Source organism: Gadus morhua, chromosome 11, assembly GCF_902167405.1.
Source record: "Gadus morhua chromosome 11, gadMor3.0, whole genome shotgun sequence".
Taxonomy (NCBI): Eukaryota; Metazoa; Chordata; class Actinopteri; order Gadiformes; family Gadidae; genus Gadus; species Gadus morhua.
Window position 1 is genome coordinate 29,917,209 of NC_044058.1, and position 24,626 is coordinate 29,941,834.

The following is a 24,626-nucleotide window of genomic DNA, read 5'->3' on the forward strand; positions in this document are numbered from 1 at the left end:
AAGCTCTGGAGTTAATCTCTCTGGGTCCCGCGTGGACCAGGGCCGCCACGGAACGCCGCGACCCAACGCCGCGACCCACGCCGCCACGGAACGCCTCGCCAATCATGGGAATGCGCCGTTACCGAGAAAATGTGATTTATCAGAGAACGAGTGATAATGGTGGCCTTCAACACACACACTCAAACACACACATACACACACACACTGACACAGTCAGAGCTCTACATTCTGATCTCTAGGGAGAAATGATAACTTTCTGGTAGACCGTGGTCTCTTTTCTTTCAGTCGTTCTTATCCAATCATGTTCCACGGGGCTTCTGTTTTCTGGATACGGCTGAATGCTCAACCAATCAGCACCCATTAAGTTTAGCACTGCAAATAGCTTTCCAATTGCTCCCAACGACCACCTTGACTACCTAACCACTGAGCTTTCACCTTATGATTGTATGATGATTTTTAGAGACTGTTTTTTTCCTGGTTGATTTACTTTGTGATTTTGTTTTCTGCAACTCTGAATATGTGCATTAAAGGTGTAATGTGCAGGGTTTGGACTTGTGTATCTTTATATAAAAGTATATTTTCATGGGTTCATTAATTATAGATATGATAAAATTGTATATATAAATACAATTAATTAGTAAAAGCCCAATTAGAAATAGTCCTGTGGCAAAGCATGTTCGGTTTGAATCCACTGAACACTGAACCTTAATTTGTGCTTCTTAGGTGCTGGTGAGGCGGATTCGTTCCCTGATTTGACGTAATCACAGAGGCAGAATGAAAAGGGCTTACATATTTAATCTTTAACATGAATATCACAGAGTAGGAGCGGCTTCTGGCTCTGGTACCGGCGGGGGGGGTATCACATCCTAGACACCACAGCAGGATCCGTTCCCTAGACCGGAGCGGGGAGACCTCCTGAGGCTCGACCTGCGAGTAGCGAGCAACTGCTACAGAGTCCGCAGCGTTTCTCCAGCCGTCCCTCGTTCTCCAGGGTCACCTCTGATTGGCTGACACGAGCACAAAGGATACAGGCAGTAATAAATAAAGGCTGAACCAATGAGAGCCGTGGTACTGGATCAGGGCTGCGATGGGTCGACATATCCGCCCTCCAGGGCCCCCCAGGCGGCCCTCTGCTTGGGGTCCCGGGGGGGCTGGGGGGAGGGGTCCAGGGGGGGCTGGTGCTCCAGGACCACCACGTTGTCCCGGACCCGGCTCACCCTGCTGTACTCCTCCTCCTCGGCGGAGTCCCCGAGGCCCGGCGAGGCTCCGCCCTCCACCGCCAGGGGCCCATGAGCAAGGCCGGGGGCGGAGCCTCCCTCGGGGACGGGGTCTCCCTCGGGGGCGGGGTCTCCCTCGGGGGCGGGGCCTCCCTCCCAGCCGAGTCGGGGCAGCCGGTAGAACCCCGGGAGGACCCGGCTCCTGATGGGGGACTTCTGCCCGTCGGGGGCCCGGCCCTCCCTCCCGTCACACACCACCAGGTGCTCCTCGGGGGGGTCCCTGAGGGCCAGCGTCGGGGGGAACCCCTGGGGGACCAGGCCGTACATGAAGTCCCCAGAACACCGGCCCTGGGGGAGGAGAGACCGGACTGTGGGTGTGGTCTTGGTTGTTGTTGTTGCAGTCGGCTCAGGGAGGAAGTGGCCGTGACCTTACCTGGAGCGGCTGGGAGACGAAGCCTTGGATCTTGGGTCCAGGAATCGGAGGCAGGAGCCACCCCTTCACCCTAAAGGTCAGAGGTCATATTATTCCACCAGGTGTGAGTGTGATTAGCCGTTACAAGCCGTTTTGAAAATGTGCAGCTTCGGACATCACAGGTGGACATTTTCAAAACGGCTTGTAACGGCTAATCACACTCGCACCTGGTGGTATGATATGTCCCCTTTAACTAAGTCAGATGGGTCGGTTCAGTAGGACAGTGGACCCTGCCTTCATGCAAACACGCCCATCTGGTGAGTGTCTGTGTCCTACCCTACACATGAGCTCCTACGTCAGGGAAGGTTTGCTTTTCTTCTGTAACTAATGGCAACAGAAAGGCTGACAGCGTGTAGTAAAGTGTACACCTACGTCTTCCTCTTCATGACAGCGTGTAGTAAAGTGTACACCTACGTCTTCCTCTTCATGACAGCGTGTAGTACAGTGTACACCTACATCTTCCTCTTCATGACAGCGTGTAGTACAGTGTAAACCTACATCTTCCTCTTCATGACAGCGTGTAGTACAGTGTACACCTACGTCTTCCTCTTCATGACAGCGTGTAGTAAAGTGTACACCTACGTCTTCCTCTTCATGACAGCGTGTAGTACAGTGTAAACCTACGTCTTCCTCTTCATGACAGCGTGTAGCACAGTGTACACCTACGTCTTCCTCTTCATGACAGCGTGTAGTAAAGTGTAAACCTACGTCTTCCTCTTCATGACAGCGTGTAGTACAGTGTAAACCTACGTCTTCCTCTTCATGACAGCGTGTAGCACAGTGTACACCTACGTCTTCCTCTTCATGATGAGCAGGCACAACACGGCGGTGATCAGGAGCACCGACACCACGCTGATCACACTCCACAGCAGGCGCTGCTTCAGAGCATCTTCAACACAGGAAGGTACGCGTTATCTGGTGAGCGTTAACCTCAGGGTCAGTTATCTGGTGAGCGTTAACCTCAGGGTCAGCTATCTGGTGAGCGTTAACCTCAGGGTCAGTTATCTGGTGAGCGTTAACCTCAGGGTCAGTTATCTGGTGAGCGTTAACCTCAGGGTCAGCTATCTGGTGAGCGTTAACCTCAGGGTCAGTTATCTGATGAGCGTTAACCTGGCTGGTCAGTCATCTGGTGAGCGTTAACCTCAGGGTCAGTTATCTGGTGAGCGTTAACCTGGGCGGGTCAGTTATCTGGTGAGCGTTAACCTGGGCAGGTCAGATATCTGGTGAGCGTTAACCTGGGCGGGTCAGATATCTGGTGAGCGTTAACCTGGGCGGGTCAGTTATCTGGTGAGCGTTAACCTGGGCGGGTCAGTTATCTGGTGAGCGTTAACCTCAGGGTCAGTTATCTGGTGAGCGTTAACCTGGGCGGGTCAGTTACCTGGTGAGCGTTAACCTGGGCGGGTCAGTTATCTGGTGAGCGTTAACCTGGGCGGGTCAGTTATCTGGTGAGCGTTAACCTGGGCGGGTCAGTTATCTGATGAGCGTTAACCTGGCGGGTCAGTCATCTGGGGAGCGTTAACCTCAGGGTTAGGGCTTGGCGCTGGACTCACAGTGGGGCAGGCTGAGGGAGGAGGCGGGGCTAGACTCACAGTGGGGCAGGCTGAGGGAGGAGGCGGGGCTAGACTCACAGTGGGGCAGGCTGAGGGAGGAGGCGGGGCTAGACTCACAGTGGGGCAGGCTGAGGGAGGAGGCGGGGCTAGACTCACAGTGGGGCAGGCTGAGGGAGGAGGCGGGGCTAGACTCACAGTGGGGCAGGCTGAGGGAGGAGGCGGGGCTAGACTCACAGTGGGGCAGGCTGAGGGAGGAGGCGGGGCTAGACTCACAGTGGGGCAGGCTGAGGGAGGAGGCGGGGCTAGACTCACAGTGGGGCAGGCTGAGGGAGGAGGCGGGGCTCCAGATGCTCCAGTGGCCGTGGTCCAATCGGCAGCGGACCTGCACCTCGTAGCGCTCCCCGGAGTGCAGGCTGTGGATGTTGAAGTGGCTCTGCTTCCCCGCCACGTACTCCTGCACAACACACGGAACAGAACGCTGCGGCGCTGCTCTGGTTCAGTCATTTGGAAAATCAGTTCTCGCAGACGACCGAAACGTCTCACCTCCAGGATACCTCTGGAGGTCCCGGTTAACAGACTGTCTGTCGTTCTGTCTGTCTGTCTGTCTGTCTGTCTGTCCGTCTCTCTGTCTGTCTGTCTGTCCGTCTGTCAGTGTGTCTCTCTGTCTCTCTCTCTGTCTGTCCGTCTGTCTGTCTGTCTGTCTGTCTGTCTGTCTGTCTGTCTGTCTGTCAGTGTGTCTCTCTGTCTGTCCGTCCGTCTGTCTCTCTGTCTGTCCGTCTGTCTGTCAGTGTGTCTCTCTGTCTCTCTCTCTGTCTGTCCGTCTGTCTGTCTGTCTGTCTGTCTCTCTGTCTGTCTGTCTGTCAGTGTGTCTCTCTGTCTGTCCGTCCGTCTGTCTCTCTGTCTGTCCGTCTGTCTGTCAGTGTGTCTCTCTCTGTCTCTGTCCGTCTCTCTGTCAGTCCGTCTCTCTGTCTGTCCGTCTGTCTGTCTCTCTGTCCGTCTGTCAGTGTGTCTCTCTGTCTGTCTGTCCGTCTGTCTCTCTGTCTGTCCGTCTGTCTGTCAGTGTGTCTCTCTCTGTCTCTGTCTCTGTCCGTCTCTCTGTCAGTCCGTCTCTCTGTCTGTCCGTCCGTCTGTCTCTCTGTCTGTCCGTCTGTCAGTGTGTCTCTCTGTCTCTGTCTCTGTCCGTCTCTCTGTCAGTCTGTCCGTCTGTCTGTCCGTACCTCCCAGTCCATCTGTCCGGCCGCCTTCACCCTGAGTTGGTAGTTGACGGTGACCCATCCGGAACTAACATCGGTCTCGGCAGGGGGGCGCCACTCCACGTGGAGGTAGGGGGTCCCCTCCAGCACCTCCAGCACCAGGCTCACGTTCTCAGGGGGGCCGGGCTGCACTAGGGGGGGAGAGGGTTAACTTACTACAGGTTAACTAACTACAGGGCGGGTTAACTAACTACAGGTTAGGTTAACTAACTACAGGATAACTAACTACAGGGCGGGTTAACTAACTACAGGTTAGGTTAACTAACTATAGGTCAGGTTAACTAACTACTGGGCGGGTTAACTAACTACAGGGTGGGTTAACTAACTACAGGTTAGGTTAACTAACTACAGGTCAGGTTAACTAACTACAGGGCAGGTTAACTAACTATAGGTCGGGTTAACTAACTACTGGGCGGGTTAACTAACTACAGGGTGGGTTAACTAACTACAGGTCAGGTTAACTAACTACAGGGCGGGTTAACTAACTACAGGTTAGGTTAACTAACTATAGGTCGGGTTAACTAACTACTGGGCGGGTTAACTAACTACATGGTGGGTTAACTAACTACAGGTCAGGTTAACTAACTACAGGGCGGGTTAACTAACTACAGGGTGGGTTAACTAACTACAGGTCAGGTTAACTAACTACAGGGCGGGTTAACTAACTACAGGGCGGGTTAACTAACTACAGGTTAGGTTAACTAACTACAGTGCGGGTTAACTAACTACAGGTTAACTAACTACACGTCAGGTTAACTAACTACAGGTCAGGTTAATTGAATACAGGGCGGGTTAACTAACTACAGGTCAGGTTAACTAACTACGCAGGGTGGGTTAACTAACTACAGGGCAGGTTACCTAACTAAAGGTCAGGTTTACTAACTACAGGTCGGGTTAACTGACTACAGGGCAGGTTAACTAACTATGCTGCACTGAGGAGAGGAGGACTACGGGGCGGGTTAACTACTTACAGGTCAAGTTAACTAACTACAGGTCGGGTTAACTGACTACAGGGCAGGTTAACTAACTACAAAGGGAGGGTTAACCAACTACAGGGTGGGTTAACTAACTACAGGGCAGTTTAACTAACAACAGGGCGGGTTAACTAACTACGCTGCACTGAGGAGAGGAGGACTACAGGGCAGGTTGACTACTTACAGGTCAAGTTAAGTAACTACAGGTCGGGTTAACTGACTACAGGGCAGGTTAACTAACTACAAAGGGAGGGTTAACCAACAACAGGGCGGGTAAACTAACTACAGGGCGGGTTAACTAACTAGAGGGTGAGTTAACTTACTACAGGTCGGGTTACCTAACTACAGGGCGGGTTAACTAAGTACAGGGCGAGTTAACTTACTACAGGGCGGGTTAACTAACTACAGGGCGGGTTAACTTACTACAGGGCGGGTTAACTAACTAGAGGGCGGGTGAACTAACGGAGGGCAGCAGCTCACCAATGTTCTCCACGTCCACCTCCAGGGTGTCTGAGCTGGTGTTCCCCAGGGCGTTGGAGGCCAGCACCCTCACCCAGTAGCTCACCCACACCGACGTGTGGATCCGGTCGAAGAAACACGAGTGCTCCCCGGCCGACCGGTAGTCCGGACATTCAAAGGTCCCCTCCGAGCTGCCCCCCGAAACCAACAAGACAACACGACAACAAACAACATCCAGACACAACAAGACAACAAGACACCACAACAACAAGACAGCACAACAAAAAACAACATCCAGACACAACAAGACAACAAGACAGCACAACAACAAGACAGCACAATAACAAACAACATCCATACACAACAAGACAACAAGACACCACAACAACAAGACAGAACAACAACAAACAACATCAAGAAATAAGACAAGACAACAAGACACAAATGTAATATATACATACTGTAAAATATCATTTATACTGTACAATATAATGTATATATACTGTACAATATAATGCATACATACTGTATAGCATAATATATACATACTGTGTATATCAATCTCCCCTATGTGTAATAATGTAAGAACTCAACCGTTGAGTCTGTTTACTTATTGAATGTAAATTTACTTTGGATCATATCTTGCTTTTGACATGGTATCAGCGCCGACAGAGACGGCACTGACTACGCAGACTGAATGCTAGACTGTCTGTCTGTCTGTGGATGAGACTCTGATGAGACTCTGATAGCTCTTTTCTACACATCCTTTAAAGGGCCCGCTCTCTACACATCCTTTATAGGGCCCGCTCTCTACACATCCTTTATAGGGCCCGCTCTCTACACATCCTTTATAGGGCCTGTTCCCTACACATCCTTTATAGGGCCCACTCTCTACACATCCTTTATAGGGCCCGTTCTCTACACATCCTTTATAGGGCCTGTTCCCTACACATCCTTTATAGGGCCCGCTCTCTACACATCATTTATAGGGCCCGTTCTCTACACATCCTTTATAAGGCCCGTTCTCTACACATCATTTATAGGGCCCGTTCTCTACACATCCTTTATAAGGACTTTATAGGGTCTGTTCTCTGTCTACACATCCTTTATAGGGCCTGTTCTCTACACATCCATTATAGGGCCTGTTCTCTACACATCCTTTATAGGGCCTGTTCTCTACACATCCTTTATAGGGCTCGTTCTCTACCCGTCCTTTATAGGGCCTGTTCTCTACACATCCTTTATAGGGCCTGTTCTCTACACATCCTTTATAGGGCCTGTTCTCTACACATTCTTTATAGGGCCCGTTCTCTACACATCCTTTATAGGCCCTGTTCTCTACACATCCTTTATAGGGCCTGTTCTCTACACATCCTTTATATGGCCTGTTCTCTACACATTCTTTATAGGGCCCATTCTCTACACATCCTTTATAGGGCCTGTTCTCTACACATCCTTTATAGGGCCTGTTCTCTACACATCCTTTATAGGGCCTGTTCTCTACACATCCTTTACATGGCCTGTTCTCTACGCATCCTTTATAGGGCCTGTTCTCTACACATCCTTCATGGAGAACAAGCTGTTCCATATTCTAAAGTTAGCTAGCTAAATAATTGGCCTGCAGTCGCTTTCTATGGCAGATATCTGATCTATGACGGACAGGTTTGCCAGAGGCTCTGAGCCGCCACTCACAGGCTTCCCGCCTCCATGGGGGAGACAGGCTCCTCCCCTCCATGGGGGAGACAGGCTCCCCCAGGGCAGAACGCAACAGCCTTACATTTTTGATCTGCGTGCTCGACATGATCGACTGACCAGCTCAGCAGCCTGTCATTATGGCTACTCTTCCTATAAACATTTATTATGTTGTTGTTTACTGTAACTGTTGTGGATAATCTCCAAGGACAATAAAGAGCTGAGTTGAACTGAACACCCAGAGCTGCTCACATGACAGGCTGTGAAGGACTCCCCCCTCTGTGGACGCTCTGTGGAGGCTCTAGAACCCCCCACAGAGTGTTAATTTGTCTGCTGTTGATGGTGTTACATCATTATGCATGCTGATGGTGTTATTGCTGCATTAGCACCACCCGACTGACTTCTCTTTGGTGTAGAAGAGGCGGTGTGTGGTGGGCAGGCCTCCGTCAGTCCCAGGCCTCCACCTGCAGCTGAACGTCTCTTTCTCTGGAGACCGACAGCTCTCCACAACCGGTTTACCCGGAAGAGTCGCACCTGACAACAGGTATCACACACACACACACGTACATGCATGAGTAAACACACACACACACACAGGTATGTGCACATGCTCGCGCACTCACGCATGCGCAGAAACACGCAGCACACACAAACACAGAGACACGGATTAGCTCTGCCCCTGAGTCACCTGGTTCAGACACCAGACTGAGCCTTCATTCAGGATGAAGACACCAGACTGAGCCTTCATTCTGCATGAGGACACCAGACTGAGTCTTCATTCAGGATGAAGACACCAGACTGAGCCTTCATTCTGCATGAGGACACCAGACTGAGTCTTCATTCAGGATGAAGACACCAGACTGAGCCTTCATTCTGCATGAGGACACCAGACTGAGTCTTCATTCAGGATGAAGACACCAGACTGAGCCTTCATTCTGCATGAGGACACCAGACTGTCGTCATGCAGCAGGGGAACTCAGGTGAATCTTAAGGACACCATCCATCAATCAAAGGTTTGAACTCACCCTCACATTTCACGAGTCCGAAGACAAGAGACAGAGCGAAGACGATATCAACCCTCATCCTGCTCTGCCCTGTGTGTGTGTGTGTGTGTGTGTGTGTGTGTGTGTGTGTGTGTGTGTGTGTGTGTGTGTGTGTGTGTGTGTGTGTGTGTGTGTGTGTGTGTGTGTGTGTGTGTGTGTGTGTGTGGAGGAAGTCACAGCAGCAGTAGAAGGGTTAGTAGAGTTGTGAGCCCGTAGCTCCTCTGTTGGCACCTGATACAGCCTGTGTGTCTGGAGGCACACTGTTTAATATCAATAGGATGGCCCTTTATAATATCTTATATCTAGACGTCTGTGTATTATCTACATTCTTCATCATAAAATCATACAAACGACCTAGAGTAAGTTTACCTGATTTTCCAACAATAATAACATAGGAAAAACCCTTGAGGCCATGAGTGAATATGGCCCCATTTCCCTTCAATGTGATGTCACTGCGGCAGCAATGAAGATACATACAAAAGACTCAAACAAGAGCTCCGAAGGACCAAATTAATCCCAAACATAATGAAACACTATTCCCTCTCGTTTGGGATAGGTATGTGTTTCTTTCTTTCTGAAGCGTTGGTCTGTCACACGCTGTCTTGTGTCATAAAGGTTATAAACTGTTTCAATAAAGGTACATCATGACATCGGTATAATTAGAGAGGAATCATTTTCATTAAAGAATAGAATCAGGAGATCCCTTACCTTAGTGGTATCTTGGTAATTGCGTTAGGCCATAATATGGCTCTCTTCAAAGAACGTCTTTAGAAAACAAACTTCCATCTGGCAAATCAAATATGCATGAGAGAGACAGGACGAGAGGCGCAGGGCTTCAGCTCTGCGCGTCTGAGCACTGGGAGCCGTATGAGCTGTGGGAACCGTGTGTGTGGGAGAATGATGTGCGGGACGCACCTGGTGGGCGAGTCCAGACCTTCTGTACCTGAGCCAATCAAAAGACGATCCGTCTGAACAATGGCAATGTGGGCGTGTCCGTTGGCCGAGAGTTTGTTCCAGGAAGTGACACGGGTGTGCGTCGGTAAACTGTGCTTTCATTTTGAATCTCGTGAAGAAGCCCCAGACCGTGATGTATTCTGGTAAAGCGGACATGTCGGAGTCCGTCGGGTCCCGGTCCTCGGAGTCCCGGGCTCTGAGGGTGGACCTCCTGAAAGAGCCCGTCCTCAGCAGGCTATGCGACGCGCTCGATAAGAGCAACGTGAAGGGATGGCGGAGACTCGGGGACGTTGTCTCCTCTGACAGGCGCTTCCAGATCAGGTAGGATGGACCCCGTCTCACACACCGGAGAGATGCCTCACTACTAAAATAACTAAACTTAGGGTGTATCTTCTGTGGGAAAACTTTTAGCAAACCTCAGACTCTCAACACTTCCCGACTTATCCGTAGGCTAGGATTGAGGGACATGACTGTGTTTTTCTTAATGCATGGCACACATTGGTTGTGCTGGCTTCTATACGAAGGCATGTTATAGTTTGCTTTAAATAACATTTCAATAAAAATGTTATTATTATAACCTTGTTATTTAAACAGTGTTATAACATTAGCATTGTTATAAGAGTTAACTTGAACGTGCTCAGTGCGAGAACGCAATGCGAGAGCAGCACTCCTACAGCGTGCCGCCGTCCGCAGCTCGGAGGAGATGGAGCTGTGCTCCCTGAAGGTGCTCGAGCTGGAGGGCAGCCCCAGCCGGATGCTGCTGCGGCTCCTGCGGGAGCGGGGCTGCACCGCGGGTCACCTGACCGACTACCTGCGGACCGTGGGCAACGAGGCCGCCCTGCAGTGCGTCAAACAGCCCGGTGAGTCGGCCCCCCCCCCCCCTCTACTCCAGCTGTTTTATGTCAACACCACAGCGCGGACCACATGGACCCGCCTCCCTCCAGTAGTCCCTCCCCTTCCTGCCTTGCCCTCACGGTGGTCCTGTGTGTTGTGGCGTCTCCAGGCCTCCAGGTGCTCATCCAGCCGCTGTCGGCCTCGGTGCCCCGGGGCCACACCCTGCGGCTCAGCTGCCACGCCCGGGCCCCGTCCCCCGGGGTACAGTACCAGTGGTTCAAGAGCAGGGAGGAGGTGGCTGGACACGCACACGCATAGACACGCACACACGCACGCACACATAGACACGCACACAGACCAACACACACACGGACACGCACGCACACAGACAAATAGACAGACACGCACGCAGACAGACACGCACACACAAACGCAAACAGACAAACACATGCGTGCTAATACGCAGACACAATCACACACATTCATGCACACACAGGCACACACAACGCACGTACACACACGTGCACACAAACACAAAAGCACACACGCAAACAGACATACACACGCAAACAGACAAACACACACCTGCACGCACACACAGGCACACACACGCGCACACACACACACACATGTTCAAAGACACATACACACACTCTCATGCGCACACACGCGCGCAAACAGACACATATAACAACACACGCACATGTTCAAACACTCTCATGCACACGCACAGACAAACACATGCACAGACACGAAAAAGCACCTACACACCTACATCAATGCGCACATATTAATGACCCCCCCTCCCCCCCTCTCCCCCCTCTCCCCCCTCCACCCGGTCCCCCCCTCTCCCCCCCCTCCACCCGGTCCGCCCCCCCCCCCGTCCCGGTCCCCAGCTGCAGGCCCGCTGCGCCCCAGACCTGGTCCTGGACAGCGTGGGGGTCCGGGACTCAGGGTTCTACATCTGCAGGGTGAACTGTGGGGAGGTGTTCGAGTTCAGCCGCTGGGCCCAGGTGGAGGTGCTGGACCCAGGCGCCGGGGCCGGTGAGTCTGCACCACCCTCCGCTCTGATTGGACAGGAGATGTTCTGCTAACCGCTGTGCTCTGATTGGACAGGAGACGTTCTTCTTAACGCTCTGCTCTGATTGGACAGGAGACGTTCTGCTTAACGCTCTGCTCTGATTGGACTGCAGATGTTCTGCTTAACGCTCTGCTCTGATTGGACAGCAGATGTTCTGCTAAGCGCTCTGCTCTGATTGGACAGCAGATGTTCTGCTAAGCGCTCTGCTCTGTATGAGCTGAAGGCCACGAGGCCTGCTTCCCTTTCTCTGTGTGTTCCTCCTCTACTCTGGTTCTTTATCTTCTCGTTGAGGTTCAAACTAGTTCAGTGCCTTTCTTTGCCCGACCGTACTGAAGTCAAGGCACTATTCCCACGTGACCCATTTAAGACGATGGCCTTCTAGTCTCCTCCCCTTCTCACCTTGGTTCATTAGTGTAAACTCTCGTTAACCCGTTGATGGCTCTCATTCATCATCCTCTGTGTCATCGTCATGACGATGGTGCTGAAGATGGTGCTGATGATGGTCTCTGGGCCCCCAGGCGCGGGGCCCCCGGCGGCGGGGGGGCGGCTGCGGGTGCTGATCCAGCCCCGGCCGAGGCAGCTGGCGGTCGGGGACACGCTGCGGCTGGAGTGCGGGGCCCTGGGCCGGCCCCTCCCCCGCTACCAGTGGCACCACAACGGGGCCCCCCTCCCCAACGCCTCCCGGAGGACGCTCACGGTGAGGACGCACACCGCCCTCCAATCAGGGCCAGCCCCTCCAATCAGGGCCAGCCCCTCCAAACAGGGCCAGCCCCTCCAATCAGGGCCCCCGCCCTCCAATCAGGGCCCCCGCCCTCCAATCAGGGCCAGCCCCTCCAATCAGGGCCAGCCCCTCCAATCAGGGCCAGCCCCTCTGTAGTGGCAGCTTTCCAGCGGCCACTTCTGGGAGCGGATACCACCGGACAACGCACGTCGTAAATTATAGATCTATTTATTTGTTCCTTCTCAGTCAATAATACAAACATAGATGTCCCTATCGCATTCACGCAGTTGAAAAATTGTTTGCCACTTCCGCCCCACATGGTCATAGGTAACCCATCAATACATCAAGTCACTTCCGCCCCACATGGTCATAGGTAACCCATCAATACATCAAGCCACTTCCGCCCCACATGGTCATAGGTAACCCATCAATGCATCAAGTCACTTCCGCCCCACATGGTCATAGGTAACCCATCAATACATCAAGTCACTTCCGCCCCACATGGTCGTAGGTAACCCATCAATACATCAAGTCACTTCCGCCCCACATGGTCGTAGGTAACCCATCAATACATCAAGTCACTTCTGCCCCACATGGTCATAGGTAACCCATCAATACATCAAGTCACTTCCGCCCCACATGGTCGTAGGTAACCCATCAATACATCAAGTCACTTCCGCCCCACATGGTCATAGGTAACCCATCAATACATCAAGTCACTTCCGCCCCACATGGTCATAGGTAACCCATCAATACATCAAGCCACTTCCGCCCCACATGGTCGTAGGTAACCCATCAATACATCAAGTCACAACGTCCGAAGTCCCACTCCATTGGCCAGACAGATTGCGGCAGTCAATCCGTTTTCACACATAGAATTACGTTATTTTTAAACCATAATTCACCATACTATTAAACCATATTTCATAAACTTAAATATTATAATTATTTCAACAGTGTTATCAATCTTAATCACTTAATTTGCAACATAAATATCAAAATGGCTCCAACACCCTCCAATCAGGGCCAGCCCCTCCAATCAGGGCCCCCGCCCTCCCATCAGGGCCAGCCCCTCCAATCAGGGCCAGCCCCTCCAATCAGGGCCAGCCCCTCCAATCAGGGCCCGCGCCCTCCAATCAGGGCCAGCCCCCCTCCAATCAGGCCCCCCCCCTCCAATCAGGGCCCCCCCCCTCCAATCAGGGCCCCCGCCCTCCAATCAGGGCTAGCCCCTCCAATCAGGGCCCCCGCCCTCCAATCAGGGCCAGCCCTCCAACCAGGGCCAGCCCCTCCAATCAGGGACAGCCCCTCCAATCAGGGCCCCCCCCCCTCCAATCAGGCCCCCCCCCTCCAATCAGGGCCCCCCCCCTCCAATCAGGGCCCCCGCCCTCCAATCAGGCCCCCCCCCCTCCAATCAGGGCCCCCCCCCTCCAATCAGGGCCCCCGCCCTCCAATCAGGGCCCCCCCCCTCCAATCAGCCCCCCCCCCCCCAATCAGGGCCCCCCCCCTCCAATCAGGGCCCCCGCCCTCCAATCAGGGCCCCCCCCCTCCAATCAGGCCCCCCCTCCCCCCAATCAGGGCCCCCCCCCTCCAATCAGGGCCCCCGCCCTCCAATCAGGCTGGGCACACAGAGAGCAGGCTATTGGAGGAGAGGGGAGAAGCTTTGGGTTATCGGTCTGAGGGGCCTCTGTGGGTCTCCATGGGGGTCAGGGGTCTACGAGTCATATAGCATGGAGTCATTAGCACTGACTCGCTAGCATGGAGTCATTAGCACTGCCTCACTAGCATGGAGTCATTAGCACTGACTCACTAGCATGGAGTCACTAGCACTGACTCACTAGCATGGAGTCATTAGCACTGACTCGCTAGCATGGAGTCATTAGCATGGAGTCACTAGCACTGACTCGCTAGCATGGAGTCATTAGCATGGAGTCATTAGCACTGACTTGCTAGCATGGAGTCATTAGCACTGACTCACTAGCATGGAGTCATTAGCACTGACTCACTAGCATGGAGTCATTAGCACTGACTCACTAGCATGGAGTCATTAGCACTGACTCACTAGCATGGAGTCATTAGCACTTGCTCACTAGCATGGAGTCATTAGCACTGACTCACTAGCATGGCGTCATTAGCATGGAGTGATTATCACTGACTCACTAGCATGGAGTCATTAGCACTGACTCACTAGCATGGAGTCATTAGCACTGACTCACTAGCATGGAGTCATTAACACTTACTCACTAGCATGGAGTCATTAGCAATGACTCACTAGCATGGAGTCATTAGCACTGACTCACTAGCATGGAGTCATTAGCACTGACTCACTAGCATGGAGTCATTTACACTGACTCACTAGCATGGAGTCATTAGCAATGACTCACTAGCATGGCGTCATTAGCATGGAGTGATTAGCCTGGAGTATAAAGGAAGCTGTGATGACCCGTGTGACGTTGGACTGCGCTGGGGCGTTCAGATTCTCTTTCATGAGTGTAGGACGTTGGTTTGGGTCGCGTTATTTTTGTTTTGTTACAATTTTAAAACCGTCCTAAACGTTTTTTTTGGTTTATACATGTAAGCGTATATATATAGATATTTTATCATCAGTGTTTTTTCTTGAATGCTTCCTAACAAATGACTTCCTGTTGAAGTAGTCCATGAGAGGTCAGAGGTCGGGAGGTCTGTCTGTCTGGAGCTCTGGATTTGGTTAATTGGGTTTTGAGGTTTTTATTGATGAACCCTTGGAAACGAGACGGTTCATCTCACTCGATGATCCTTCAATAAAGTTCCTATAAAGTTTATTTTATTACATAAATAAAAAGCCGCTAGCAACATGAAGCTAAAGGTTCCTCCCCATGTGTAGCTAACGCCTCCTCTTCTGCCCCCCCCCCCCCCAGATCCCTAGCGCCCAGAACGCCCACCGGGGGCGCTACCGCTGCGAGGTCAGCAGCGGCAACGAGCGCTGCTGGACCAACGAGGTGGACGTCGTCCTGGGTACAACCGTCTCTCTCTGATATCACCTAGCTAGGCCCAATGTGGTCAGACCGTCTCTCTCTGATATCACCTCACCAGGCCCAATGTGGTCAGACCGTCTCTCTCTGATATCACCTCACCAGGCCCAATGTGGTCAGACCGTCTCTCTCTGATATCACCTCACCAGGCCCAATGTGGTCAGACCGTCTCTCTCTGATATCACCTAGCTAGGCCCAATGTGGTCAGACTGTCTCTCTCTGATATCACCTCACCAGGCCCAATGTGGTCAGACTGTCTCTCTCTGATATCACCTAGCTAGGCCCAATGTGGTCAGACTGTCTCTCTCTGATATCACCTAGCTAGGCCCAATGTGGTCAGATGGTCTCTGATATCACCTAGCTAGGCCCAATGTGGTCAGATGGTCTCTGATATCACCTAGCTAGGCCCAATGTGGTCAGATGGTCTCTGATATCACCTAGCTAGGCCCAATGTGGTCAGATGGTCTCTGATATCACCTAGCTAGGCCCAATGTGGTCAGATGGTCTCTGATATCACCTAGCTAGGCCCAATGTGGTCAGATGGTCTCTGATATCACCTAGCTAGGCCCAATGTGGTCAGATGGTCTCTGATATCACCTAGCTAGGCCCAATGTGGTCAGATGGTCTCTGATATCACCTAGCTAGGCCCAATGTGGTCAGATGGTCTCTGATATCACCTAGCTAGGCCCAATGTGGTCAGATGGTCTCTGATATCACCTAGCTAGGCCCAATGTGGTCAGATGGTCTCTGATATCACCTAGCTAGGCCCAATGTGGTCAGATGGTCTCTGATATCACCTAGCTAGGCCCAATGTGGTCAGATGGTCTCTGATATCACCTAGCTAGGCCCAATGTGGTCAGATGGTCTCTGATATCACCTTGCTAGGCCCAATGTGTGTTGAGGTTATTTCTGCGGCTTGGTTAATGATCTTTGTTCTTGAACTGTAAGGGCCCCGGATATCTGTGCTGAGTTCAGGGGCAATGGAGTGCTCCGAAGGTAGAGTTCACAGGCCCTATGTCGGGATCTGATCTGGGGTCGTTTCTTAAATCATCCAGCATGCAAACGTAGTAATGGTGGAGAGAAACGGGTTACATTTTTCCGACTTGGCTATACTACATCTAAAACTGCATGAAGAAACATGACGAAATGGGCTAACATCAACCCTAACTATAGCTGAAGATCCTCTATGGACTAACATCTACACTAACTAAAGCTGAAGATCCTCTATGGACTAACATCTACACTAACTATAGCTGAAGATCCTCTATGGACTAACATCTACACTAACTATAGCTGAAGATCCTCTATGGACTAACATCTACACTAACTATAGCTGAAGATCCACTATGGACTAACATCTACACTAACTATAGCTGAAGATCCTCTATCGACTAACATCTACACTAACTATAGCTGAAGATCCTCTCTAGGTGGTGGATATCTTTGTGGAGACATGTCCGCCTAAGATGTGTCTAAATATCTGCATGCTTGGGTTGATTTCTTTCTTCCGATTGATTGAGTCCTGGTTCTGATTGGTTGACGTCGTCAATCATTTTGTGAAGGGCATATTACCTGAGGCTGCTGTAGGTAAGATTACCACAATTTAGGAATTAAGCTACCCAAATTTAAACTCTCTCCCTCCTCACCATGGAGACATGTTTCTTACACCTGTGATTGACAGGCCAAATAGATTTCCCATTGGGCTGATTGGTAAGAGATGAGCCAGGATTGGTCTGTGACCCAAATTGTGTCAAGTGCATTCATCTCACTAATGGCGCGTTTCCACTGCAGGGTGCGGTACCGTACGGTTCGCAAAGGTGCGGTACGGATTGCGTTTCCACCGCCAAAAGTGGGCGTGACCCGGACTGAGCCGTACTCGTTTTTCCCTCGTCTTCAGTACTCCTCCGTTGGGGTACTGAGACGCCTGAAAGGGTGCCGGAAAATTCGAGCTACACACCCCCTCCGTTGATTGGTCGACAGAATCGTCACTTCCGGGCGACATAGGGATAAAAACAAACAAACAGTACCCGCAAGGTATTATTCTGGACAATGGACATGTCACGCAAAACTTTAGCTTGGGCGAACAAGGAGGTGGAGACGTTCTGAAACTGTCGCTGGACTACTTCCATGGTAGCCCTTGGTTTAATGTGTCGCGTTTCTCTTTTCCATTGTTTTATTGAGCAGGCTACACTGTGTCGCGCTGCTATGATGTCAAGATGTTTACGTAGCTGCCACGGTGATCGACATCCGGCCTACCATAAAGGGTACTGTCGGCGGTGGAAAGGCGACCTCGGAACTGAGCTGGGCTATACCGCCCCCTTCCTACCGGACTGAGGCGAACCGAACCGTACCACACCCTGCAGTGGAAACGCGGCATAGGAGCTGACAGACACTCTCTGATGAAGGCTCTTGAATATTACCTATATTACCTACGGCACCTTGTCATTCATTCTACGAAGGCTGTGGGCTCTCCCAAGACTAATCATAAGCTGGTTTTCAAGTATTGGTTGAAACTGAGATGGTGGTGGCTTTAATACAAACCTGATGTTGAATTCTGCTTGTCTCTGGTTTCCCAGAGGACTTCTACGGCCTTGGAGCGAGTAAGTGGATTCTGATTGTGGTCAGTGGAACATATTCTCCTTGAGGATCGTGACCTGATCACCGTACCAACGCCTGCTGTCTGTTGTTGTCCCCTCAGGTGCCAACGACTTCCTTCTGAACAGCGCACCAGAGGAACTGTGTGGTAGGTGTTCTGCAACGCAGCACGTAGCGTTGGTTTGTCTGTGTTTACACACCGCCTGAGTGTGTCTGGGCTCCTCCCCTTTGACCTGTAACGAGCCGTGGAACGGAAGTCATCTGTATCGGTTCTTCGTTGTATCGTTTATCAACACGCCGATAGACTTAGATAACATGACGGCGTTCGGTTGGTCTGAGGTAACGTTGAAGTCTTTCATGTCACGTCCATTTTATTTGTTTTATTTGTAGAAAATTCCAGTTAGTTTCAAAGGGCTTTACAGGCCACATTTACAGGCCTGAGACGACCTCAAAGGGTCAGATTGGTTTTTCAACAGTACTTGAAGGTACTGACTGAGGCCACCCCCCCCCCAGCCACAGACAAGGTGGCCCTCCTGATGGGGAACCTGTCGTACATGAACCACCCCCCGCTCAAAGCCCCCATGGTGGACGTGTACGACCTCACCAACCTGCTGCGCCAGCTGGACTTCAAGGTGGTGTCCCTGCTGGACCTGACGGAGGCGGAGATGAGGAACGCCGTGGACGAGTTTCTGCTGCTGCTCCACAAGGGCGTCTACGGTATGGACGGATATAGATACACAGTGTATAGAGACACAGTGTATAGAGACACAGTGTATAGAGACACAGTACGTCTATACGTTGAACCCAGTTCTGGGTTTGAACCCCAATGTTTCACTCTACCTGCAAGATACCCTGTTACTGAAAGCAGCCGGACTCTAGAGGACTCTTAGCCCTCCAAGCTAATGAATCCAGGCTAAAGGACTCCATGCTAATGACTCCATGCTAAAGGACTCCATGCTAATGACTCCATGCTAATGACTCCATGCTAATGACTCCATGCTAAAGGACTCCATGCTAATGACTCCATGCTAATGACTCCATGCTAATGACTCCATGCTAATGACTCCATGCTAAAGGACTCCATGCTAATGACTCCATGCTAATGACTCCATGCGTATAGGTCAATGCTATATATCTGCATGCTAATGACTCCAAGCTAATGACTTCATGCTAATGAGTCAATGCTATATAGCTCCATGCTATATGACTCCAGGCTAATGACTCCAGGCTAATGACTCCAGGCTAATGACTCCATGCTAATGACTCGGTGCTAATGACTCCAGGCTAATGACTCCAGGCTAATGACTCCAGGCTAATGACTCCAGGCTAATGACTCCATGCTAATGACTCCATGCTAAAGGACTCCATGCTAATGACTCCATGCTAATGACTCCATGCTAATGACTCCATGCTAAAGGACTCCATGCTAATGACTCCATGCTAATGACTCCAGGCTAAAGGACTCCATGCTAATGACTCCATGCTAATAGGTCAATGCTATATATCTGCATGCTAATGACTCGGTGCTAATGACTCCAGGCTAATGACTCCATGCTAATGACTCGGTGCTAATGACTCCAGGCTAATGACTCCAGGCTAATGACTCTATGCTAATGACTCCAGGCCAATGACTCCAGGCTAATGACTCGGTGCTAATGACTCCATGCTAATGACTCCAGGCTAATGACTCCATGCTAATGACTCCAGGCTAATGACTCCAGGCTAATGACTCCATGCTAATGACTCCAGGCTAATGACTCTGTGCTATATGTCTCCAGGGCTGCTGTACTACGCGGGCCACGGCTACGAGAACTACGGCAACAGCTTCATGGTGCCGGTGGACGCGCCCAGCCCGTACCGCTCAGCCCACTGCCTGTGTGTGCAGAGCGTCCTGCAGCTCATGCAGGACAAGCAGACCGGCCTCAACGTCTTCCTGCTCGACATGTGCAGGAAGAGGTCTGTCCAACCCTGACCCTGACCCTGACCCCTGACCCCTGACCCCTGACCCCTGCCCCTGCCCCTTGACCCTGACCCTTGACCCTGACCCTGACCCCTGACCCTGACCCTGACCCCTGACCCCTGACCCTGACCCTTGACCCTGACCCTTGACCCTGACCCCTGACCCTGACCCCCCATACTCTCACTCCAACGCTGGGCCGCTGATGTAAGAGGGGGTACAGGGTACACAGAGGAGCAGCGGTGGAGGGAGGCGTCTCGGACTCTAATGGGCTCTACTTTATTTCTTAACGTTCAGGAACATCCACGACGACCACACTCCAAACATCCTGCTCAGGGTCACCGCCAACATCGTCTTCGGCTACGCCACGTGAGTCTGCATGGCTCCCTGTCCCCACGGCAACGGGAATACCAGCACTGTGTGTGTGTGTGTGTGTGTGTGTGTGTGTGTGTGTCTGTACCAGGTGTCAGGACGCTGTGTGTGTGTGTGTGTGTGTGTGTGTGTGTCTGTACCAGGTGTCAGGACGCTGTGTGTGTGTGTGTGTGTCTGTACCAGGTGTCAGGACGCTGTGTGTGTGTCTGTACCAGGTGTCAGGACGCTGTGTGTGTGTGTGTGTGTGTCTGTACCAGGTGTCAGGACGCTTTGTGTGTGTGTGTGTCTGTACCAGGTGTCAGGACGCTGTGTGTGTGTGTGTGTGTGTGTGTCTGTACCAGGTGTCAGGACGCTGTGTGTGTGTGTGTGTGTCTGTACCAGGTGTCAGGACGCTGTGTGTGTGTGTGTGTCTGTACCAGGTGTCAGGACGCTGTGTGTGTGTGTGTGTCTGTACCAGGTGTCAGGACGCTGTGTGTGTGTGTGTGTCTGTACCAGGTGTCAGGACGCTGTGTGTGTGTGTGTGTGTGTGTACCAGGTGTCAGGACGCTGTGTGTGTGTGTGTGTCTGTACCAGGTGTCAGGACGCTGTGTGTGTGTGTGTGTCTGTACCAGGTGTCAGGACGCTGTGTGTGTGTGTGTGTGTGTGTACCAGGTGTCAGGACGCTGTGTGTGTGTGTGTGTCTGTACCAGGTGTCAGGACGCTGTGTGTGTGTGTGTGTCTGTACCAGGTGTCAGGACGCTGTGTGTGTGTGTGTGTGTGTGTACCAGGTGTCAGGACGCTGTGTGTGTGTGTGTGTCTGTACCAGGTGTCAGGATGCTGAGGCCTTCGAGCTCAGCTCCAGCGGTTTGACCAACGGCGTGTTCCTGAAGTTCCTGAAGAGGCGTCTCCTTGACGACGAGAAGATCACAGTGGTGCTGGACAAAGTCGCCGAGGGTATTTTGAACGGCGTATTATTTCTACATTCTAACTGATAGTCGTTGTATCGCTGGGAGTATGATGGGGAGCCTGAGTGCTTTGGTCTTCAGACATGGGCCAGTTCGACCCCACCAAAGGGAAGCAGGCCTTGGAGATCCGCAGCAGCCTATCAGAGAGGAGGGCTCTGACGGACCCCGTGCTGCCCGCCCACGGCGTGGACCTCGCTCTGGCTCACAACCGGCAGTGGGCCAAAGCACACGGTGAGTCCTCCCCCGGGAGCTGCCGTTATGACCTGTGTGGCTCCATGAGGGCTCTGCTGCTACCGAACACTGGGCTCCAAAACACACTCTTTATCCATCTGGTTTGGATGCATTCGCTGTAAATGTCCCATTCTCCAGTTAGGTGGGCATGTTATTACGACGGTTACATGATGTGTGACTCTTATAACTAAATGACTTGTAGGGGATTTAAGAGTTCCTCAGGAGTTCCGTTTTATCCATTGATTTGAATGCCTCAATATTGTTCCTTATTAAATCATTTTAATAAGGTTCTTATCCTAATCTAAGGTGTGTGTGTGTGTGTGTGTGTGTGTGTGTGTGTGTGTGTGTGTGTGTGTGTGTGTGTGTGTGTGTGTGTGTGTGTGTGTGTGTGTGTCTCGTCCTATCAGAGCTCCCTGAGATCATGCTCCTGGACTTCGACTGCGGGGCGCAGATCAAGCTGGGCTTCGCGGCGGAGTTCTCCAACGTGCTGGTGATCTACACCCACATCGTGAAGAAGCCTGAGGACATGACCTCCTGCCAGGCCCACGTCACAGACTTCTCTCAGGTCCGCTGGGGACGGGGGGCAGCAGAGCAAACCCACGACCTTATCTCAAGTCCTTCTGTAGTTTGGGCTGATGGCGAACACCATTACACCTCGAGGCTTCGTTGTGTGGCAGCAGACGAAACACACTATTGGATCCACGCTCCTTAGTTCTTGTGATTCCAGCTGCCATTCAGGCCAGTGCTAGCGGGCTCAGCGTACGGTTGCGTACGGTTGCGTAGGGTTGCGTACGGTTGCGTACGGTGGCTGGAGCTCTACCATCCAGCTGTCGGGTGTTATCAGGAGCCACCGGACCCAGCGTGGTCAGGGAGCCTCTAGTTAGGGTTAGGGTTAGGGTTAGTCCAGCGTTTCCCAACACAGGGGCTGACACAACGCTGGTTTAATGCAACGTTGTCATCTGCAGTGGAGAGGAGCCGCCTCTCTCAGGGGGGCCCTCATTGACAGGGCGGGGGGGGTGTTCCTTCTGAAAGTGAACCCTGGGGGACGATGTGATCTTATCAGCAAAATGCCTGCTTACTGATTGGCAGTTGGAAATGTCAGTTTGAAATGCCCCCCCCCCCCAGGAGCTGGACGTGGACCCCAAGGAGATGAACCGGGAGACCCCGGAGGAGACGGGGGTCTACCTGCTGTCCGACAGCCTCCCCCAGCACAGCCTCTACACCCGCATCAGCGGCCTGCAGAAGCTCAAGGTACCCCCCCGGGCCAGGGAGGGGTCTGGCTGGAGGGGGTCCACTGTTTACAGTCTGGTGACTGTAAACAGCTGAAGAGACAAACCCTTCCTCTCTCCTAACCTCACCTTCCTCCTCCTCCTCGTCTGTCTGTCTGTCTGTCTGTCTGTCTGTCTGTCTGTCTGTCTGTCTGTCTGTCTGTCTGTCTGTCTGTCTCTCTTTCATTTTTTTTCAACATTCTCATAAATAGATATTTAATAAATATAAAATGTAATAATAAAAAATATATATACATTTCTCCGAGAGATGATGTGTTGCATAGAGAGGCAGCGTTGTGTAGATGTGTTGTGTAGACGTGTTGTGTAGATGTGTTGCGTAGATGTGTGGACGTGTTCAACCCGCGGCTCTCCCCTGGGCCTCCTGCAGGAGGCGCTGGTCTTCACCGTGGTCCTCCAGGGGACCTTCTCCTCGCTGGACGAGCCCGTCTGCTGGACCCGCAGCGTGGACATCGGGAAGCCGCTGATCGCCCGGCTGGACCTGCACCACGTCGTGAGGCGCAGCAGCTGCCTGCAGACCTGCCTCACTCCCCACAGCCCCTCCCGTAGCCCCGCCCACAGCCCCTCCCGTAGCCCCGCCCACAGCCCCACGCGTAGCCCCACCCTCGGCCACAGTCCCCGCCCCCAGCACCAAGGCCTCCAGCCGGGGGCCCCCAGCCCGGGCCGGCTCTCCCCCCACCGCCTCAGCCCCTACCTGGAGGGCGGGACCGCCTGCTGCCCCCGGCTTCTGGAGGGCGGAGCCCCCGGTGGGACGGGCGGGGCCCCCGGTGGGACGGGCGGGGCCCCCGGTGGGACGGGCGTCCCCATAGAAACCACTGACGACATCGAGGAGCTGCAGACGGTGTTCATGAACAGCCTCCAGCTGTAGACGGCCGGAGCCCGGGAGGCTGGCCTCAGAGATGGGACCCCTGGCCTCGGAGGCTGGCCTCAGAGACGGGACCCCTGGCCTCGGAGGCTGGCCTCAGAGACGGGACCCCTGGCCTCGCAGGCTGGCCTCAGAGACGGGACCCCTGGCCTCGGAGGCTGGCCTCAGAGACGGGACCCCTGGCCTCGGAGGCTGGAGGAGGCTGGACTCAGAGTGGAGGAGGCTGGACTCGGAAGCTGGAGGCCCGGACTCGGAGTGGAGGAGGCTGGACTCGGAGTGGAGGAGGCTGGACTCGGAGTGGAGGAGGCTGGACTCGGAGTGGAGGAGGCTGGACTCGGAGTGGAGGAGGCTGGACTCGGAGTGGAGGAGGCTGGACTCAGAGTGGAGGAGGCTGGACTCAGAGTGGAGGAGGCTGGACTCAGAGTGGAGGAGGCTGGACTCAGAGTGGAGGAGGCTGGAGTCAGAGTGGAGGAGGCTGGACTCGGAGTGGAGGAGGCTGGACTCGGAGTGGAGGAGGCTGGACTCGGAGTGGAGGAGGCTGGACTCGGAGTGGAGGAGGCTGGAGTCAGAGTGGAGGAGGCTGGACTCAGAGTGGAGGAGGCTGGACTCGGAGTGGAGGAGGCTGGAGTCAGAGTGGAGGAGGCTGGACTCGGAGGCTGGAGGCCCGGACTCGGAGGCTGGCAAATGAAACAAACTCTTCATGCTCGCTTCATGCAAAGTCTTTAGAAGACGATTTTTGGTCTTCTAAAAAAATACATATATTTATTAATAACTCTTTACCTTTTTTTTAATCTTTGTATTATTTGAATTTTCCTTTTTGTAAGAACATTTTATGATCCTATTTTAAGATATTTTACTCACTTCTAGGATACTGCTACAATTTCAATAAACATCGCCTGATAAACCAAAGAGACTCCAGGGTCAACGAGGTCAAGAGGTTTAATAACAACAGAGGTTCAATAAGAGGTTCAATAAGAGGTTCAATAAGAGGTTTAATAAGAGGTTCAATAAGAGGTTCAATAAGAGGTTTAATATAATAAGAGGTTCAATAAGAGGTTCAATAAGAGGTTTAATAAGAGGTTCAATAAGAGGTTCAATAAGAGGTTCAATAAACATCT

At 52.4% G+C, this 24,626-nt stretch overlaps 3 protein-coding genes across 12 annotated transcripts in view; 2 read left to right on the plus strand and 1 right to left on the minus strand.

Moving 5' to 3' along the window:
• Positions 1-546, plus strand: part of LOC115553379 (selenocysteine insertion sequence-binding protein 2) — a 14,817-nt gene extending 14,271 nt beyond the window's left edge. For all 5 annotated transcript variants that reach the window (XM_030369533.1, XM_030369532.1, XM_030369534.1 and 2 more), the window contains one exon: positions 1-546. This exon is cut by the window's left edge and continues 461 nt beyond it. The gene's annotated coding sequence lies outside the window, so the exon portion shown is untranslated.
• Positions 547-775: 229 nt separating this feature from the next.
• prlrb (prolactin receptor b) lies at positions 776-9,563 on the minus strand. 4 transcript variants are annotated; one of them, XM_030369542.1, is made up of 9 exons: positions 9,369-9,563; positions 8,649-8,711; positions 8,019-8,151; positions 5,947-6,116; positions 4,457-4,623; positions 3,552-3,717; positions 2,482-2,578; positions 1,651-1,720; positions 776-1,565 (listed from the first exon to the last, which is right to left on the minus strand). In XM_030369542.1, the coding sequence occupies exons 2-9, from the start codon at positions 8,698-8,700 to the stop codon at positions 1,077-1,079; spliced, it is 1,344 nt and encodes a 447-aa protein (XP_030225402.1). In that variant the 5' UTR covers positions 8,701-8,711; positions 9,369-9,563; the 3' UTR covers positions 776-1,076. The 4 variants fall into 4 exon arrangements, with proteins under 4 accessions (XP_030225402.1, XP_030225405.1, XP_030225404.1 ...); XM_030369545.1 differs by having other exon boundaries at positions 3,552-3,693; positions 4,487-4,623; positions 8,643-8,711; XM_030369544.1 differs by having other exon boundaries at positions 3,552-3,693; positions 8,643-8,711.
• An 86-nt stretch (positions 9,564-9,649) lies between these two features.
• malt1 (MALT paracaspase 1) lies at positions 9,650-23,889 on the plus strand. 3 transcript variants are annotated; one of them, XM_030369538.1, is made up of 18 exons: positions 9,650-9,935; positions 10,308-10,474; positions 10,618-10,742; positions 11,345-11,492; positions 12,048-12,226; positions 15,145-15,241; positions 16,207-16,254; positions 17,835-17,858; positions 17,957-18,001; positions 18,367-18,570; positions 19,632-19,809; positions 20,108-20,179; positions 20,988-21,115; positions 21,208-21,357; positions 21,765-21,922; positions 22,483-22,608; positions 23,014-23,529; positions 23,564-23,889. In XM_030369538.1, exons 1-17 carry the CDS (start codon positions 9,748-9,750, stop codon positions 23,509-23,511), a joined length of 2,535 nt encoding a protein of 844 aa, XP_030225398.1. In that variant the 5' UTR covers positions 9,650-9,747; the 3' UTR covers positions 23,512-23,529; positions 23,564-23,889. The 3 variants fall into 3 exon arrangements, with proteins under 3 accessions (XP_030225398.1, XP_030225397.1, XP_030225399.1); XM_030369537.1 differs by having other exon boundaries at positions 23,014-23,889; XM_030369539.1 differs by lacking the exon at positions 16,207-16,254 and having other exon boundaries at positions 23,014-23,888.
• The last annotated feature ends 737 nt before the right edge of the window (positions 23,890-24,626 follow it).

Bases quoted from the DNA above. Each gene is read 5' to 3' on its own strand.
- prlrb (XM_030369541.1), bottom strand. From the start codon at position 8,700: ATGAGGGTTGATATCGTCTTCGCTCTGTCTCTTGTCTTCGGACTCGTG. The intron at 4,624-5,946 runs GTGAGCTGCTGC...CTCCCCCCCTAG, and splicing joins GGTGGACGTGGAGAACATTG to TGCAGCCCGGCCCCCCTGAG. The intron at 3,718-4,456 runs GTACGGACAGAC...GCAGCGCCGCAG, and splicing joins CCGGACAGATGGACTGGGAG to CGTTCTGTTCCGTGTGTTGT.
- malt1 (XM_030369537.1), top strand. From the start codon at position 9,748: ATGTATTCTGGTAAAGCGGACATGTCGGAGTCCGTCGGGTCCCGGTCC. The intron at 12,227-15,144 runs GTGAGGACGCAC...CCCCCCCCCCAG, and splicing joins CCTCCCGGAGGACGCTCACG to ATCCCTAGCGCCCAGAACGC. The intron at 18,002-18,366 runs GTAGGTGTTCTG...CCCCCCCCCCAG, and splicing joins CGCACCAGAGGAACTGTGTG to CCACAGACAAGGTGGCCCTC.